The sequence below is a fragment of the Perca fluviatilis genome, chromosome 8 (assembly GCF_010015445.1).
Source record: "Perca fluviatilis chromosome 8, GENO_Pfluv_1.0, whole genome shotgun sequence".
NCBI lineage: Eukaryota > Metazoa > Chordata > Actinopteri > Perciformes > Percidae > Perca > Perca fluviatilis.
In genome coordinates, this window is record NC_053119.1 from 29,628,250 (window position 1) to 29,649,161 (window position 20,912).

At 40.9% G+C, this 20,912-nt stretch overlaps 1 protein-coding gene across 1 annotated transcript in view; it reads right to left on the reverse strand.

Moving 5' to 3' along the window:
* LOC120563826 (synaptic vesicle glycoprotein 2B-like) overlaps positions 1 to 20,912 on the reverse strand; it is a 143,911-nt gene that overhangs the window by 61,948 nt on the left and 61,051 nt on the right. The window contains exon 3 of the mRNA XM_039808241.1: positions 3,908 to 4,134. Within this exon, the coding sequence (XP_039664175.1) occupies positions 3,908 to 4,134 (227 nt within the window). The remainder of the gene's footprint in view (positions 1 to 3,907; positions 4,135 to 20,912) is intronic.

A 20,912-nucleotide genomic window follows, 5' to 3' on the forward strand; every position in this document is an offset into this window, starting at 1 on the left:
TACAACGTATCTAGACAGTATACTACAGCGGGGGGGCAAAGGCAGAGGGACCGCAGGGTTAGCTAACGTTAGCTGTTCCCAGACAACGGAGTTGGTTTTGCCTTTTTTTGCTCACCAAACGCTGCTGCCATATTTACTCGCGCTGAGTTTTTAAATTCCAGTGAGATCTGGGAACAAAGAGAAGCTAACTTCAACTAACGTTCATGAACACCCTAATAAAACTAATCTCCGTGATGCTAAATATGTCTTTTAGCTCTGTAAATATCTTAAGTTAGCAAAAGAACATATTAATAAATTATTCAAATATAACTTTTCATCCATGCACGTTCACTACACGTTCAAACGAGGCCACTTTCCTTTAGGAGACAGGAAGTGTGTACCAATTCATACCATTGGCACTGCTTAATATGAATCTGAACGTTTTAGCTCACAGGGATTTCTATAAAATACGTTTACCTCATTATTTGATGTTTTGGCCACGTTTAAAGATGCAGTAGGTAAGTCTTATAAAACTAACTTTCTGTCATATTTGCTGAAACTGACCCTATGTTTCAGTAGAACTACATGAATTATGTAAAATAAAATAAAAAACAGCTCCTCTGGCACCTCCTACAGCCTGTAGTGCGATTGGCAAAATTCCACCGCTCCCGGTTGATTTTCTCCAATCAGGGCCACAGGTGGTGTCTATCTGCCTGTCAATCACTGCTCAGGCACATGCATATAATAGTGTTCTCCCCTCCCCCTTCCCAGCGCACGAGCTGCAGAAAGGTTTCCCCAAACTCCGGTGAATATTGGAGTGGCTTTTCAATGGTGGCGGTAGCAACAAAGCTATGTTGGTGAGGATAATAGTAACGTTTGCAAAGTGGTCGGTCAGATGTGATGCTGAAATGGCTAACGGTAGCCTGCTAGTTAGCATTGTTTTACTGTTGGTGAGTAAAGTTAACGTTGTTTTAGTGTTTAGTTATTGAACATGTTGTCTGACATGCCTAGGCAGTTCTGTCAAACTCTGTTGTGTGGGCGGGGCTTAGGAGACGGTTTGGGCTGCAGCAGAAAGGGGGAGGGACTGAGAAGTTGTCGATGTTCAAATTTGTTGGCAAAGTCCTGGATCTTCACAATCTTACCTACAGCAGCTTTAATTGCCTTAGTCTAGCATTGTCAGACCTATCTCTACAGTGCTGCGGAGTAAGATCTGGCCACACAACACATACATTCCTGGATAGGAGAAAAAAAGCTATGGGTTGTTTGCATTTCTTTAAACGAATCACAATCGTCTAAGCTCTGGTCGCAAAGACGGTGGCTCTGCAAAATAGTCTCGGTAAGGAACTTGTTTTGCTGGAACATTTGCACCCTGCAAAATAAACCGACAAACAATATTAAATGAAGTTAATTGTTCACACAATACAATAATGTGAGCTATATAAATTAGCTGGATACATGGTTAAACGTAATTTGCTTTTACCAGTGTATAGCCTTGCGTATTTTGTCCATAGCAAATCCCTGCCAATCGGTCCCAAAATGTCCCAGTTAGAATGTAAATGCCATGAGCCTTTGTAAATCTATAAAATCATTCCCCGAAAGAACCAAGCAAGCCTGCCAAATTTTCTTTAAAACTTGCCATTTTCAGTGTGTATCTTGCAAGCAAAACATGATCAACAACAATAATAACAATGACAGGAAAGAAAACATGACAAAAGACTTTATCATTGTTAATTCTTCTGTATAGCAATACAGTGAGTTACGTTATAGAGGAGGGATGTAGGGTATAAGGTAGAATCAAATAATAAAGATTATTCCATATGGATGTTTCGGTGTTTTTTAATCCGTTTAGAAGAGTTAGAATTTTTTATTTAGGAAATAGACGTCCATCGGTACCACGAGTGAAGCAAGTTTATTGTGTTTTCTGTTTTCTTTTAGGATTAGATATGGTATACAACGTTCATTGAGTTCTGTCAGAACTTTATTTTCTTTCCCTTGCTTTTAACAAGTTCTTTTTGTTGAAAGTGTTCGCATTTTGCATGATCCCATGTTTTCCCAGCGGCGTCCTGCTGCGTCCGCCGCATCCACCCATGCTCTGCAGCGCCACGTTACATCCCGCAACGCCCTGCTGTGATGTTCATACGCACAGAGTAGTCAGGATCCGGTATAGGAGACTGCACTACTCAGTATGACACGATGTGCCCTGCTATGACATGAACTTCCACGATGACCTTCGAAGTCACTGTTCCATTATCTTTAATGTGACTATTATTGCCACTGTTCATCACACCCCCAACCGGCCCCGTCAGACACCGCCTACCAAGAGTCTGGGTCTGCCGAGGTTTCTTCCTAAAAAGGAGTTTTTACTTGCCACTGTCGCAATAGCCACTGCTAATGCTTGCTCTTGAGGGAATTACTGTAATTGTTGGGATTTTGGAATTTATAGAGTGTGGTCTAGACCTACTCTATCTGTAAAGTGTCTCGAGATAACTCCGTTATGATTTGATACTATAAATAAAATTGAATTGAATTATTAGAGGACAGCACACCTTACAAAGGTATTGTGAACTAAATATGATTGTTGAGTATTATAATAACATGTTTTAGCGAGGTTGTGGGGTTTTTAGAGGTTCCTACCGTAATTCTAAGCCAAAAAAGTGTGTCTGTCAGTTGGGTACAGAGCTCTGTGTCTGGCTATGTGAGACAAGCGTCTAGCAACATTGTTGGATGCTGAGGTCTCCGCCTGGGGAGACTCTCTCCAGTATTTTGAATTTGGACTGCAGTAACTATTTTAAACGCTTACATGTATTACATGTTGCATGTGTAAATTTCATCCTAGGTGGTAATAAAAAGGTCTTAAAAAGTCTTCAATTTAACTTAAAAAATCCTGGGGCTAGCCTCAATGGGTTTGTAAATCCAGAATAGTGTTCTTCATCAATTTGTTTTCTTTGGTGATTGCGTGCAATCTTGTGGCTTGTAATTCCTGATTTGATTGTGTGTAGTGTAACAATGTTATGGTGCGCAAAGTCCAGGCTATCACGTATGTCTTTAACTTCTTTGTGTAATGAGACATTAAGGTCTAATTTTTTGTTGATGCTGGCCACAACGCATACCTCGATATTGGTAATTTGTAAATCATCTGTGTTCTTTTGTTGGGATTAACTGAGTCCGTGTCCATGTTGGCTTGCAGATGATAGTAGTGGTCAATGAATGGGTTGAGATCCGTCAAATCCTCAACTGTTAGACTCTTATATTCCAGGTTGTAGGTTGTTTTTTTAGCAGTAGGACGCCACCATGTTGAATCTTGCCTCCGATCTCACATGATCACAGAATGGACATACCTGATTTGCTCGACAATATGTAGTTTTAAAGTATTTTTGTTTGTTTGTTTTGTTAAAACCATTAACATATGGGAATTCCCATGTACCGTTTTCCCATGACACCCTGTCAAGACCTTTTGCCACCCCATGTAAAAAAAAAAAAAAAAAGTAGTGCAATGAAGGGTATGAAAAAAAGATTTATAAAATGTCTTGAGTATTTCCTACAACAAATATACAAAAGAGCAACAAAATCAGAGCACTGCCATAAACTCTCAAGTAGAGCTGTAACTTCAATAATGACCAAGTCTTAAATAATGGCCAGCACAAACAAATGAAAGCAAATTGCTGATAAAGGTTGATTAACAAACATAGAGGTAACAGGAATGGAACTTTTTCTACACATGCCATACTCACCACTCTAGGCAGTACAGCACACACACCCTTAGAACAATATAGAGGCAGCTTTGTACTTATTTTCCGCCCAATTAGAGAAAAGGAACGCATCACTACTTCACTAGTGGTCAAACACAAATCCTTCTTTACATCACAAAACCAAGTGTCTTCTCACAGAAGCCACACTGTAAGCAACAGTAAATCATTAAAGCCCTTACCTAACATTCCTTTCTCTGCATTGGAGAGACACAGATCCTTTTCTGCAGATGGTAGAACGAACGCTACCACAAAACATTCGACTCCATCAGCCATCAGAGCCAGGCCCAACACCACAAAGAGCGTCCACTGGAACTTCCCGTGCCCACAGTCCTCCATGATGTCTTCGTATTGTTCAGATAACTCTTCTAGTTCAGAGACTGCACTGCCGGCTGCTCGAGCTTTAGCCCTGGGACACAAAAAAATCAAGAATAATAAGTCATAAAGATGGCAACAATGAAAACAATCTTTGATTCCTTTTACACTCTCCTGAGTATCTTTATTTGAAATATGTTTGTTTCTGGTGTTGTCAGATCAAGGGATTTCAAACTCTTAAACATGAAGATCCTTTCGAAATTGGTAAATTTGGGAATGCAGTGCTGTTCATATTTCCCCCCCTGAAGATGAATACAAAACCAAAACAAAAACAGACTGGTAGACAATAGAAAGAGTCAGATCTTGCACAAAAGTAGAATTTATAAATCCAGGATAACTGATAAAGCGAGGCTTGACCTAGTCTAAGCTGTGCATTCTGGCTTGGTGCGTTTCACGACGGCCAAGCCAGGCTGAGGGGGAGCGACTAGGTCGAGCCAGGCTGAAGTAATTTGGATAGATGCGCATTCACGGCTTTCCTAAACAGACAGTGAGGTCGATCACAGATTTACTGATGCTAAAATGGAGAATACGCATTGTGCATATACTTTACACAGAGTGAGCAGCAGGTTCTTATGGAAGTTTGATGAAGTGAAACACATTATTTGTAAGAAACATGGCCGCTGTGATGAAACAGCGAGATACAACGTTGCAACCAATCACGGACCGACTGAATGTGTAAGAAGCCTAAAAATAGACATGTGACCACGAGTCTGAACTGTTACAGTCATAATTATAACATTCAAGGACTTAGGCTACTAATAATTTGCACACATTAACAATTGTATATTTTGGATTAAAAGTGACCAGAATGGTTTCAGTTAAGAGCAGTGGTTCGTAAATGTATATTTTTAGACTTTCATTCCAACAGTTCGGGAAACAGTCACATAATTTCATCTATTTGATTCGTGTACACACGTATGCAAACATATCTTGTTTTTTCAGTGATGGTCAGCACGTTTTTTTTTTTCGTGATGGTGAGCACATTTTATATAATACCAACAATTGCATAGCTCTATACAGCGGGACGGGTTGGGTTTAGGAAAAGAAGAACGGGACAGTTGGGTTTAGGAAACCAATAATGGGACATGGGACAACAACGGCATTGTTTTGGTTTAGTAAAACAAGAAAGCGACGGTTGGGTTTAGTAAAAGAAGAACGGGACGGTTTGATTTAGTAAGGGACTGTTCATTATTTATTTCAGGGGCCACCAGGAGTTTTGGGACCTTCAGTCAAAATAGACATGACCCTCCCTTCGCCAGTAATAATTTTTCTATGACCCTCCAAAATGATTTGGAAAAAAATCATGACCCTGCCCCAACAACTTATTGATACCTTCTGCACTAGTTAGCACTTGGCAAAGATATACAGATCACCATTGTTTTTTACAGCAATGACCTATGTGATTAAACCTCTGCATTCTCATCTGACGCATAACACTCCTCTATTATGGTGTGGTGGACATTTCAGTAGATTTACTCACGAATGTTGTAGTACTAGTATTCACATGAAATAAAACAATAAAACATTGAGACCATTCAGCAAAGCACTCTGGGTAACATTCAACACACAAACTGGTTGCTATGGACTCGTCACTAGGATTTCTCATTGAAACAAAGTGGAATAAACATAAATCCAAATCTACATAAAACCCGCAATCAATTTGTAAGCTGACATCAAATGTGGCATTTAGGAAACCTTTATTGCAACATTGGCACGGTAAGATGTCCAGACTAGCGACATTCATTTTTGTTTTTTATGTCCTGCTGCTCGCATCGTCAGCCAGGATTTTTTTTTTTACTAAAGCAGTATATGAAATCAGATGTATTACCTCCCATCATTTAGTTGTTTTGTGTTATTTAGCTAAGATATTTATAAAATATCTGGTCATGCCAGGCGTAATTATTCCACCGTTTCAGCCACCAAGGGGGGCAGTGCTGCCCCTGCCCCCCAGCAAACTCATGGGTCAGACCCATCTGGTAGCGGGGGCCGAGACTGAGAGCTACATGGATAAATATGCACCAAACAAGCCACTTTGAAATTGGGCTGTTTCTATGAATACAAAAGTTGGATAACAAGGGAAGGAAGGAAATAAACTACAATTTTCTGCCGCGAAAGGCTTTCTGGAGGACATCCAACAGACCAGCGGGCGCTCGTTGGATTGTTGTCCACCGTGTCAAGCGAGTAGGGCGGGGAGGAAGCAGAAGCAGGGACGCCGGCCGGCTAAGGAAATTAACACACCGATCGCCACTGCCCATACTGCTACTCACCAACGCCAGATGGATCACACACAAAATGGATATATATGCTACAAATACACACGGAACTGCTGCGTGTGGATTATCACAGAAGCCTGCCTGGCTGAAGACACTCCCTACGGCAGTTACCAGCTAGCACAGCGAGCTAGCAACCGGCATGAGGTATGAGTTGAAAACGCATCTTGTTGTCACGTAAGAGCACTGTTCATGTTGCACAAACATTTTAATTGCATTTTGTGTCTGTTAAGGCACAAAGGCACTCTTTATGTTATGCCCCCAAAACTACCGTTTCAGCTAACTGGGAGCTATGGGCATTAGCTGCAGCAACTCCAGTTTGCTAAGACCGATTCTGTTCGGGTGTTTTTTGTTATCGACAGTACTCACATATTTATAGCGATCAAGATTAACGTAAAAATTGCCTGGAGTTCTCCTTTAATTCTACGCATTCTCAGTGAGAATTGTGCTGTGCTCAAGAAAGATGCTTCCCATTGAAATACATTAGTTTAAAAAACGTGCTAAAAACGAGATAAACGTGTTTGTGTACATGAATCAAATTACGTGACCATTTCACGAACTTCCGTGAGACTGGGTTGATCATTCAGTCCGTTCGCTATTGTCTGCCACCCAAAATAAAATCGCTGTTTTATTATTGCAAGTTTGCTTCTTCCCAAATATGCTATGCTTCCTCGTATATATGGACATAGAAAAGAAAGAAGCTGAAAAATTGGACTCCAAAATCTAGAAACTATGAAGATAATCAAGTGATAAACTCAATGCATACTGTAAACATTACTGTAACAGAGTATTCATCAGTTTTTTCCCCCTAGCAAAAAATATGAGGTCAAAAACCATTGAGGTGTCCTCTCCCTGTTGTTTCATGTACTGTACAGTATTACTGGTCCAGTGAACTAAGACTTTAATTTGGGAAGATTATACAGTGTACTGAGTGAACAGAAAAGGCTCCAGGATTAATAAATCCTGGCTGTTAGCCTGGTCAGGAGCAAGCTAGTTAAGGATTTTTACAAGGATTTTTCTCAGGCAATATCCCACACTCCCTTTATAATGTCTTATCACTTTAACCCTCGTATTATGTTAAGGGTCAATTTGTTGCCCAAAGTACTGGTTAACCTATCTTTTTCTTCATGAAATCTTATGACATTTCCTCATTTAGGGTCATAAAAGTGTTAAATCAGAACACACTGATGTGTAGTGGAATGTCTGTTCAGAGTTTGAATACAAAGATGATGTTGCGGGTCATTTTGACCCAGAGACTTTGATGTGGTAAGGTAGTTGTTAAGACCCAAAATAAATATCTCTCTTTGATGCCCTTTATTTTGACTGCATTTATTTGAAATTTGACTGGCTTTCAACACCCATTTAGAACCAGGTGTGTGTTTGTAAAGGAGGAGAAGCTTTCTCACGCTTGTCCTCTTTACTGTTGTAATGTCATCTCTTTGACACGCACACTACAAAATGAGCTCCAGAAGATTTGCAACTCAAGAAGTTTTAGCACATATTTTTGATGGTAATCGTGATGTAGAGGAAGAGGTTTCAGAGTCAGAGGATCTTTCACAGACCGAGGACAATGCTATTGTTGATCCAGGTCTTTCGAGCAACAATGTCTCTGGAGTCATTTCATTTGATATCTCGGGTGTTCCACAACACCAGAGCTGGTTGACGTGAAAGAGACAAACTAGCTGCAATCAGAGATGTAAGGGATAAATGGGTCAAAATTGTACCTGTCTTGTACAATCCTGGTCCCCATGTCACTGTAGACGAAAGCCTTGTTCAATTCAGGGGGCGCTGTCCCTTGCCACTGCCAAGTATGGCATCAAAAGATGGGCATCCTGTGATGCCAAATCTAGCTATGCATGGCATATGCAAGTGTATAACAAGCACCTCGTGTGAAATGCAAGAGTTACATCTGCAGAGAGCACACAGTTACACAAGTCGGAATTCTGAGAATAAAGTCAGAATTCTGAGTTTAAAGTCAGAATTATGACTTTAATCTTAGAATTATGACTTTCTGAATTCTGAGAATAAAGTCAGAATTCTGAGAATTAAGTAAGAACTCAAATATATTTTTCACCAGTGGCCCTAATCCTCTTCCGTAGAATAAATCTCCATGGAAACTTCTGCTTTTGTGAAACCGAGTCAAGGCTGTGTTAAAGAGAGATCGCCACAGGATGCGTAGCTGTGATATTGGTTGTATTGATTTATCTGACTATGCACCCCTTGCCTGTACTATATAAACTTAGCACAAAAAGTAAGGAAATTTGTGTTTGGTAGATTATTTCTCTGTGGTAACAATGCTTTTTGGCAATACATCTTATACTGTTGGAAAGCCTGTTTCGTTCCCTTTCAAATGATGCACCAAAAAACATTTAAGAAGTACTACAAGTCCCTATATACTAGTGCTGTCAGTTAAACGTGTTATTAATGGCATTAATGCAAATCCATTTTAACGGCGTAAATTGTTTATCGCGAGATTAACGTTCTTTTTGGCCTAGCAAACTTTGTAGTTTTATTCACATGCTGTTGGAACAACTAGTAACGTTAGAAAAACTACATCTAACACCACATCGGATCTAGCTAGACCGGAAACAAATCAACAGGCATGCTGCACACACTTGTTTGGGCTTGTGAGCCAGCCAAAGAGTAGTAGGCTAACGTTACGTTTTGAGTGGATGGCGAGCATGAGACGCCGAAATGGATGCTAATGAGATTCTGAATGGAAAGTTTACTTTTAAAAGTAGTCGAGGGGGGCAGTAGTTTCACGCATACACAGCCTGTACTCCACGGAGAAAGCAGCCCAACTGGAGCTGCTGCAAAGTGCAAAAGCTGTCTCATTAACCGGATCACCGGACGTCAGTGAGTAATCAAAATTATTTAGGAGTTACTGCACACTATATTGACTATGTATATCAGCATACGGTTTTAGGACTGTGTTGTTTGTATCGTTTTTGTGACTGTTCTTGTCATTTGGGACATTGTCCACCCCCTTTTCTGTCCAGGAGAATTGTTACATTCCTTATTAGAAAAATGTAAAGGTTACAAATGGCCTGCTGTGGCATCTGGTTTTGGACCATTTTGTTTGTACTGTATCAGCAAAGTGTTAGTGTTACATCTCAGTTAGGTTAGGTACTTGGAGGAATTGTGCAATAATGACAGATTCACACATTTTTCTTTTGTTTACAGTAAATAAATAATAAACAATTACAAATCTTAAAGACAAGTTCAGAAAGAAATCTTCTTTGCATTCATTTGATACCCAATCAAGATACACTGGTGAGAATTGCTTTCCATTGTTAATATGTACTTAAAAACAGTTCTGAAATGTAAAATAATACAATTTTATTAATGTGATAAAATTAACTATAGAAATTTGGCGATTACTCGCGATTCATTTTTTTTTATCATTTGACAGCCCAGCTATATACGTAACCTTCTTCAGCAGGTGAACAACAAATTGGAGAGTTCCTTAATACTCTTAACTTACCTGTTCTATCTATCTATCTATCTGAGGAACAAAAACAAATATTAACAGCTACGATAACTGAAAAAGATTTAAACAGCGCCATTTCCAGGCTCAAAACGAATAAGTTGACCGGCCCGGATGGCTTTCCACCCAAGAGGTATAAAGCGTTTCGACTTGAGCTAATGCCAAGCCTTCTCCGGGTCTGCAATTTACCTTTTCAGGGTACCAAAATGCTTCCGTCATGGAGCGAAGCAGTGATCTCTGTCATCCCAAAGGACGGAAAAGATAAATTAGAATTATTAGAATTTTGGTCTTAAATGTTGAATATTAATTATATACAGTTTTCCTTGCCAAAATATTATTCCCCGGCTTATACATAACGACCAGACTGGATTTATTCCATATCCAACAAAACAAACTTGTAGCCTTCTTAATTAGTCTGGACGCAGAGAAGGCATTTGATTCGATGAGCTGTCTTTTTCTATATAAAGTCCTCAAAAGATTTGGTATAAATGACAACTTTGTTAGGAGCATCTGTACACTATACAAAAAAAATGTCAGGTCGGATTAAAATAAATGGGTAAATCACAGAAAATATTATATTAGAGCTACTCGAGACAGGGATGTCCAATCTTAGCATTACTCTTTGCACTATATATAGAACCTCTCGCACAAATTATTTCTGAGATTATTTCTAGTTATATACAGTACAGGCCAAAAGTTTGGACACACCTTCTCATTCAATGCGTTTTCTTTATTTTCATGACTATTTACATTGTAGATTCTCACTGAAGGCATCAAAACTATGAATGAACACATATGGAATTATGTACTTAACAAAAAAGTGTGAAATAACTGAAAACATGTCTTATATTTTCCCCAAAGTGCTTTTTTGATAGCGCTGCAAACCCTTGGTGTTCTCTCAATGAGCTTCACGAGGTAGTCACCTGAAATGGTTTTCACTTCACAGGTGTGCCTTGTCAGGGTTAATTAGTGGAATTTTTTTCCCTTATTAATGGGGTTGGGACCATCAGTTGTGTTGTGCAGAAGTCAGGTTGATACACAGCCGACAGCCCTATTGGACAACTGTTAGAACTCATATTATGGCAAGAACCAATCAGCTAAGTAAAGAGAAACGAGTGGCCATCATTACTTTAACAAATGAAGGTCAGTCAGTCCAGAAAATTGCGAAAACTTTGAATGTGTCCCCAAGTGCAGTCGCAAAAACCATCAAGCGCTACAACGAAACTGGCTCACATCAGGACCGCCCCAGTAAAGGAAGACCAAGAGTCACCTCTGCTGCTGAGAATAAGTTCATCCGAGTCATCAGCCTCAGAAATCGCAAGTTAACAGCAGCTCAGATTAGAGACCAGATGAATGCCACACAGAGTTCTAGCAGCAGACACATCTCTAGAACAACTGTTAAGAGGAGACTGCGCGAATCAGGCCTTCATGGTCAAGTAGCTGCTAGGAAAACACTGCTAAGCAGAGGCAACAAGCAGAAGAGATTTGTTTGGGCCAAAAAACACAAGGAATGGACATTAGACCAGTGGAAATCTGTGCTTTGGTCTGATGAGTCCGAATTTGAGATCTTTGGTTCCAACCGGCGTGTCTTTGTGCGACGCAGAAAAGGTGAACGGATGGATTCTACATGCCTGGTTCCCACCGTGAAGCATGGAGGAGGAGGTGTGAAGGTGTGGGGGTGCTTTGCTGGTGACACTGTTGGGGATTTATTCAAAATTGAAGGCATACTGAACCAGCATGGCTACCACAGCATCCTGCAGCGACATGCCATCCCATCCGGTTTTGCGTTTAGTTGGACTATCATTTACTTTTCAACAGGACAATGACCCCAAACACACCTCCAGGCTGTGTAAGGGCTATTTGACCAAGAAGGATGACCTGGCCTCCACAGTCACCGGACCTGAACCCAAACGAGATGGTTTGGGGTGAGCTGGACCGCAGAGAGAAGGCAAAAGGGCCAACAAGTGCTAATTATCTCTGGGAACTCCTTCAAGACTGTTGGAAAACCATTTCAGGTGACTACCTCTTGAAGCTCATCAAGAGTGTGCAACGCAGTAATCAGAGCAAAGGGTGGCTACTTTGAAGAATCTAAAATTTAAGACATGTTTTTAGTTATTTCACACTTTTTTTGTTAAGTACATAATTCCACATGTGTTCATTCATAGTTTTGATGCCTTCAGTGAGAATCTACAATGTAAATAGTCATGAAAATAAAGGAAACGCATTGAATGAGAAGGTGTGTCCAAACTTTTGGCCTGTACTGTATATATATACAGTACAGTACCACAACCAGGTGAAAATGTGAAGTGTGGTCACTTCCGTTTCCGCCCGACTACCTGTTTCTTGTTGCAGACAACGGCAGATGCTTAACGCTTAACGTCTTGCGATTGAAGTCCTCTACAACGAAATACAGTCACTTTTTACACCGTTTTAACTTTCCTCCGCTCCGTTAGCTAACGTCTAGGTATTTGTTGTGCTAACGGCTAGTTAGCCTGCCTGCTCGCGGGAGGTAACGCGGACCCCTCAGGATTTTGCCTCCTTGGAATTCTATTCTATATTTTGGTAGCAGTAACGGACTATCCACAGCTTGCTAACACAAGCAGGAGCACCTGCATTGTATTTCGACTTGTGAAGAGGGATCGGTTTTAGGAGGGCCTCCATCAACGTTGCTACTAGCTAAACTAGCAAGCCACACGATGCCCCCCCTCAGCTGTTCACCTGGCTGTGACTCGTGCCTCCTGTTCAGCCAGAAGATAGTGCAACTTGAAGCCAGAATATCGACTCTCCACCAGATCAAGGCAAGTGAACAGTTCCTCGACATCATTATCATTGGAAGTTCCCCTCACACACACACTAATGTCGGTTGTCTTGATTCCACTGTGCCCTGCAATACTCTCACCCCACCACGCACTAATACAACCTCTGTCCCTATTGTCTCTCCTCGGTTTCTGCCGAGGACCCAGCCAGCTCTACTGACCAGCTCCACTCCACACCAGCCTGAGCCATGGTGTATAAGCGAGCACCAGAGCAGGCGGTCAGGACAACGCAAAGCCCCAGCCCAACCGCTACGACTAGAAAATCGCTACACCATTCTGATGAACGATGAGGAGTTCCCTTCTCTGCCACGTCCCCATGCAGCTCATCCTGGTCCACACAGTCGACGCGCCCTCAATCCTCTCCCCCCTCGGACTCATCAACTTCCACGCTGGTCATCGGAAGCTCCATGGTCAGGGACCTCTACATTCCCCCTTCACCTAGCGGACCCTCCAAGGTCTACTGCTTCCCTGGTGCCAAGGTCCGTGACATCCAGCACAAACTTCCAAGCATCCTCGCCCGCCACGCTAAGGTCGACAACATCATCGTGCATGTGGGCACAAACGACATCAGAGAGGGACGGTCGACAGCACTCTGGAGAGACTTCACCACTCTCCTCTCCACCCTGATGGTCACAGGAAAACGGATCGTCATCTCTGGGCCTCTACCTACCTACAGGAAGGGTGCTGAGAGATGGTCCAGACTGTTCTGGCTCCACACCTGGCTGGAACCACTCTGCACTTCCCTGAGCATTCCCTATGTCAACAACTTCAACTTTTTCTGGGAAATGCCCAACCTGCTGAAGCATGATGGTCTCCACCCAAACCGACACGGAGCCAGGCTGCTATCTGACAACATAACGACCACACTGAAAGGCAAGTATTGACATTCTGTTGAAAATATCACAGATTCATGCCCCCCAGGTATTGATCCTGATAGCACTATACAAGTGAATGAATCTGAAAATGTTTTCTGCAGGGCAACATGTAGTACTAGTACTATTCCAATTATAATCAACAACAGACCATACAAAGTGGTGAATCCCCTAAGTAATAAGAAGTTGACTGCAAACATAGTCAATTAAGCATCCAGTTCACGTCAGCCACAGCCTGTCCCAAAAAATTAGACTCGACTCAGATCAGTTAGATCAAAGGTAACCAAGAGAGGGGCAATACTTAACAACCTAATTGGAATTAAAACTACCACTACAATGATAGAAAAGGATAGGAAAATTAGATGTGGATTACTAAATATCAGATCTCTGTCTTCTAAAGCAGTACTAGTAAACAAATTGATAGCCGATAATCAAATTGATCTATTCTGTCTTACTGAAACCTGGCTGGGCCATGAAGAATATGTTAGTCTAAATGAAGCGACTCCTCCCAGTCATATTAATACTCAAATTCCTAGAGGCTCAGGCCGAGGAGGGGGAGTTGCAGCCATATTTGATTCAAGCCTGTCAATTAACCCTAAACCCAAACTAAATTATAACTCTTTTGAAAGCCTTTTTCTTAATTTTCAACATCCAACACGGAAATCAGTACAGCCAATTATATTTGTTGTTGTCTACCGAGCTCCAGGTCCGTATTCTGAATTTTAATCTGAATTCTCAGAGTTTTTATCATGTGTAGTCCTTAAATCAGACAAAGTACTTATTGTAGGTGATTTTAATATCCATGTGGACGTTGACAGCAATAGCCTTAGTACTGCTTTCAACTCACTACTAGATTCTATTGGCTTCAGTCAGAGTGTGCATGAGGCCACGCACTTTTTTAACCACACCCTCGACCTCGTGCTGACATATGGTATCAAAATTGAAGATGTATTAGTATTCCTGCAAAATCCTTTATTATCAGACCACTTCTTAATTACTTTCGAATTCTTAATACCTGATTAGACGAAATTAGATAAAAGCTTCTATACTAGATGCCTATCTGACAGTGCTATAGCTAAATTTAAGGAAGACATTCCAACAGCACTAAACTCATTACCTTGTTTTAATACAACAGAGGACCTTTATGTAAACTTAAGTCCCTCTCAAATCAACAATTGTGTAGATGGTGTTACGGCCTGCCTACGGACTACTTTAGACTCTGTTGCTCCACTCAAAAAGAAGAAGATGAAGCAAAGGAAACTAGCACCTTGTTATAACTCCCAAACTCGTAAATTAAAGCAAAACTCGCGAAAACTTGAAAGTAAATGGCGTTCCACCAAACTGGAAGAGTCTCGTTTGGACTGGCAAGACAGTCTGAAAAACTATAGGAAGGCCCTCAGAAATACCAGATCAGGCTATTACTCATCATTAATAGAAGAAAACAAGAACAACCCATGGTTTCTTTTCAGCACTGTAGCCAGGCTGACAGAGAGTCAGAGCTCCACTGAGCGATCTATTCCTCTAGCTCTGAGTAGTGACGACTTCATGAGCTTCTTTAATGATAAAATCATAACAATTAGAGATAAAATTAATCACCTTTTGCCCTCAACTTCTAACGGTTCACCTTTCAACGCAGGACTGCTAGAAAGAACGACTAGACCTGACATATACTTAGACTGCTTTTATCCTATAGACCTTCAACAATTAATGGTAAAGGTATCTTCAGCTAAGCCATCTACCTGTCTCTTAGACCCCATCCCAACAAGGCTACTCAAAGAAGCATTACCCATGGTTAACACTTCACTACTAGATATGATCAATATGTCTCTATTAACAGGTTATGTACCGCAGTCATTTAAAGTAGCTGTGATAAAACCTCTTCTGAAAAAACCCACCCTCGATCCTGAGGTCTTAGCAAACTATAGACCTATATCTAACCTTCCCTTTCTCTCCAAGATCCTTGAGAAGGTAGTTGCTAATCAGTTATGTGATTTTCTCCATAGCAACAGTTTATTTGAAGACTTTCAATCAGGATTTAGAAAGAATCATAGCACAGAGACGGCACTGGTGAAAATTACTAACGACGTTCTAACTGCTGCAGTCAAAGGACTTGTCTCCATACTTGTTTTACTAGATCTTAGTGCTGCTTTTGACACTATTGACCATACAATCCTGTTACAGAGATTGGAACACTTAGTCGGAATTAAAGGAATCGCACTAAGCTGGTTTAAGTCTTATTTCTCTGATCGATCTCAATTTGTTAATGTTAATGATAAATCCTCTAAGTAAGCGAAAGTTAACCATGGCGTTCCACAAGGCTCAGTGCTTGGACCAATTCTATTCTCCTTATATATGCTTCCTCTTGGTAATATCATTAGGAAACACTCAATTAACTATCACTGCTATGCGGACGACACCCAATTATACTTATCAATCAAACCAGACGAAACCAGTCAGTTAGCTAAACTTCAAGCATGTATTAAAGATATAAAATCCTGGATGACCTATAATATTCTGATGTTAAACTGTAACAAAACTGAAGTTATTGTGCTGGGCCCTAAACACCTCCGAACTTCATTATCTAAAGATATAGCTACTCTGGATGGTGTTGTCCTGGCCTCCAGCACTACTGTCAGAAATCTAGGAGTTATTTTTGATCAGGATATATCCTTTAACGCCCATCTAAAACAAACATCGAGAACAGCCTTTTTTCATCTTCGTAACATTGCCAAAATTAGGAATATCCTGTCTCAAAACGATGCTGAAAAACTAGTCCATGCATTCGTTACTTCCAGGCTGGACTATTGTAATTCCCTGTCAGGTTGCTCAAATAAGTCCCTTAAGACTCTCCAGCTGATCCAGAATGCTGCACCGCGTGTTCTGACGAGAACTAAGAAAAGAGATCATATTTCTCCTGTATTAGCTTCTCTGCATTGGCTTCCTGTAAAATTCAGGATTGACTTTAAAGTCCTTCTCCTGACCTACAAAGCCCTAAATGGTCAAGCAGCATCCTATCTAGAACAGCTCTTAGTACCTTATTGTCCCACTAGAGCACTGCGCTCCCAGAATGCAGAGTTACTTGTGGTTCCTAGAGTCTCTAAAAGTAGAATGGGAGCCAGAGCTTTCAGCTACCAGGCTCCTTTCCTGTGGAACCAGCTCCCAGTCTGGGTTCGGGGGGCAGACACCGTCACCACATTTAAGAGTAAACTGAAAAAACTCTCCTCTTTGATAAAGCTTATAGTTAAGGAGTGAGGAGTTGCAGCGTCCGCCTAACCCGGCCCACCTGCTTCTCTTCGTAGTCATCAGATTTGTTTATCATATAATCAATAATATAGTGAGAGTAGAGGGAGGCAGGCCAGTACAGCCTCTCATCAATGTTTTCATTTGTTTCCTTTTGTATGCATCCTGTCCCAGAACTGCTTGTTACTAACCTAGCTCTGGGGAGTTTACTCCCCGGAGTCCTTATGTTTCTTCTTCGCAGAGCTATGCTCTGCGATTCCCTGCAATGTCCAGCCGCGTCCTGCTGCGTCCGCCCCATGAACCCATGCTCTGCAGCGTCACATTTCATCCCGCAACGCCCTGCTGTGATGTTCATACGCACAGAGTAGTCAGGATCCGGTATAGGAGACTGCACTACTCAGTATGACACGATGTGCCCTGCTATGACATGAACTTCCACGATGACCTTCGAAGTCACTGTTACATTATCTTTAATGTGACTATTATTGCCACTGTTCATCACACCCCAACCGGCTCGTCAGACACCGCCTACCAAGAGTCTGGGTGTGCCGAGGTTTCTTCCTAAAAGGGAGTTTTTCCTTGCCACTGTCGCAATAGCCACTGCTAATGCTTGCTCTTGAGGGAATTACTGTAATTGTTGGGGTTTTGGAATTTATAGAGTGTGGTCTAGACCTACTCTATCTGTAAAGTGTCTCGAGATAACTCTTGTTATGATTTGATACTATAAATAAAATTGAATTGAAATTGAAATTGAATTATAGGAGACTGCACTACTCAGTATGACACGATGTGCCCTGCTATGACATGAACTACAACGAATACCTTCGAAGTCACTGTTCCATTATCTTTAATGTGACTATTATCGCCAATGTTCATCACACTCTCAACCGGCCCCGTCAGACACCGCCTACCAAGAGTTTGGGTCTGCCAAGGTTTCTTCCTAAAGGGAGTTTTTCCTTGCCACTGTCGCAATAGCTACTGCTAATGCTTGCTCTTGAGGGAATTACTGTAATTGTTGGGGCTTTGTAAATTATAGAGTGTGGTCTATCTCATACATATTTATAGTTATATAAAAATAAATTATATAAAGTTATATAAATATCGAGCCTCTTCCTTATTTCACCAGTAAATTCCTGTTAAACGACAAAAACAACCACTGGATGGTAAAAGGGTATTTTACAATAACATTAAAGCAGCACGAGGCTGGCGAGGCAAGTTTGAAGTGAACGCAACATATGTGTTGTTTTTCAGACAACGGCAGCTGCAGACTGTCGTACGTCCCCCTGTTGGAATCCTCTACAGTGAAATACAGACAAACTTTTACACCGTTTAGCTGTCAGCATTTTAGTTGTGTTTAATCCAGCTGCTAGGTAACGGTAGGCTAACATTACCTGCTGCCAAGTGTAGTGTTAACTAGCATCCCGTGCGGCGATGTGTCGGTTGCCTCTAACGTCCGTTTAGGAGCATCAAAGAGAAGCACAGGCATTTAAGTGGCACCGAAATCTGCCTTGCTATTCGGTCCGGTAGATAATGGTCGTTAAGGCACCGGTCTCAGTACCCAACCCTAGTAACAGCTGAATATTCTATCTCATGATGGAAAAGTAGAGACAATTGTAGACGAAAATGAAGAGAGATTTTATCTTCGTTTTTATTTCATGCTAAACATTTTAATCTCGTCTTTTTTTGTCAACAATAATGCATGTTAATTTAGTCTTAGTCAGCGTTTTTGGACATTGGCGCAGTCTCGTCATCGTCTCGTCTTAGTCATGGAAAAAAAGGTCGTTGACGAACATATTTAGTCTCGTCTCGTCTGACGAAATTAACACTACCCTTGACTAATTTTCTCAATTAATGAATCTCCTAGAAACATTTGGTAGATATACAGGATAAAGTTAAATAATACAAAAAACGCAAATGTTGACCTGTGTACCCTCAGAACAGCTTAGAGATAAATTTCATCTCAATTGGGATCAAAACTTTTTTAAATATTTAGGAATATACTAAAGATGACATACACATATGGAATTGCATCTCTTACCTTGGCCTAAATCAAATAATTGACTCTGTAAAGATGAATATTTCCAAGGTATCTCTCTTTATTCCAACAATTCCTGTAGAAATTCCCCCTAAACAACTCTCTGAATTGAATAAGATAATTTCCGGGTTTATTTGGCAAAGAAAGAAGCCTAGGGTTAAATTTGAAACTCTTGAAGCAAGAAGGAGGAATGGCATTAACCAATTTTAAGATTATTTCTATGCAGCCCAGATTAGATCCTTAATTAATATATGTAACCCAACATTTCAAGCTAGGTGGAAAGATGTTGAACTCTATTATGAATGATCCTCCAATCCATGCAGTACTGGCCCACAAAAGGTTGGGTAGACTTAATGATGAGATGCAAAACCCATGGATTAAAGTCCAACAAAAAAATGGAATATGTTGAAAGAGGAGTATAAACTGGATCATTGGTGAGCCTATGACCCTGGTTTCCATCCTAATAAAATGGATTTTGGATTTAAATCTAGGATCTCAAATCAATAGCATTTACTCTCTAACACTAAAGGTACAACTAAAAGACTTTGAAAGCCTGACGAAAGAATATGGCCTTGAAAAATCTTATTTTCATAGATACCTGCAAATACATAACCATTACAAGCATCTATCTAATAAAGCGAGACGTATCTGTATGTATGTATGTATGTATGTATGTATATGTGTCCGTGTTTGGGTTGAAGGTAACCTGCACGTCACACGCAGACACCACATGCAGAACGCTCTGTTACCGCCTTTGACTCTTTTCCTGCTTCCAACGTTAGCTACATTGCTGGATATACCAAAACTAACTTTTCTTCACTTTCCTGGAGCACGAGCGGATAGCTGAAAATAACATTGTGGCGGTTGGCTCAATAAAAGCCATTTGCCAACACTAAATATAAAACAAAAGCCAGGCACTATATAGTATTAAGTTGCTCTGAGGTATAGACTACATTCACTTCTAAACAGAGGCAGAACATAACGTAATCTCGGAGATTATTCCTTCACAGTGCTGTGCAATGCCAGAAAATGCCAGAGCTGAACTGGGCAGACACAGCACACACAGTTTTCATCAGACTCACCCTGTGTCGGGTTAATTAAGTCTACTGCTAACTTACAACACTAATAACATTACCGTCGCCAAAATACCCCGCAAATCAAATCCCCTACTTCACCGATTAGCGATTCGTAGAAAAAATATAAACGTTGGAGGCCATTAATCGGCGCGCAAAGTCCTTGAAATCCATTCTGCTGTTAGCATCATATAGCCATGGAAAAAAGAAAACAAGGCAGTTTAATTTATTTTAGTTTTACTAATTAATTGTGTAGCGATGACGTTAATAGCACCACCGATTCACCTGCTGCAAGCCCTGTTAGCACACCTCCTGCCAGGGTGACAACGCAAGAAGAAGCTTAAGAAATAATGTCCTCTCTGGCTGAAGATGGTGGTGGTAACAGCTCGTTAGAGGCCGGTCACGATCCAACGCCGCCTTCACACTGGCAGTTGAAATCAGCTCTGATACGGCTTTGAAACGACCGGAAGTCATTAATTTCCTATGTATTGGTCTGAACCGGGACGAATGAGTGCGGTGCGGAAAAAATCGTGTCAGTTGGTCATCCGGATGCATTCAAAAAATGTAACTCTTGCGAAAGGCTACGGACGGTTCCTTTCCGACAATTCCAAGGGGGTAAGCTTCGCTTCAGAACTCGAACCTCCTATGGCGCCATTTTGATGCTACAAAGAGATCACCTCCCGTTAGCATTCCACTGAGTAGCATTCATTTTGGCGTCACTTGACAGTGAATAACTTTACATCTGAAGCGTTTAAAGACTCTATTTGTCCATTGTTTATTTCTAAAGAAACACGACAATGTGTAAAAGGCTCTATTACCTTGTACCTCACGTTATGGCTCCGTAGCAGATGTTTTTGTAAAAATAGGCTAACGATTGTGTCACATAGTAGAGGAATTACCGTATAGTACAGGAGAAGCTTGCAGGCAGTTTCAACTTACATGAGCTTTTTAGGTTTAATTATTAATGTTAACTAGCATTTTAGTTATCAATAATTAGCCTGTGCCCATGTTATCTCCTT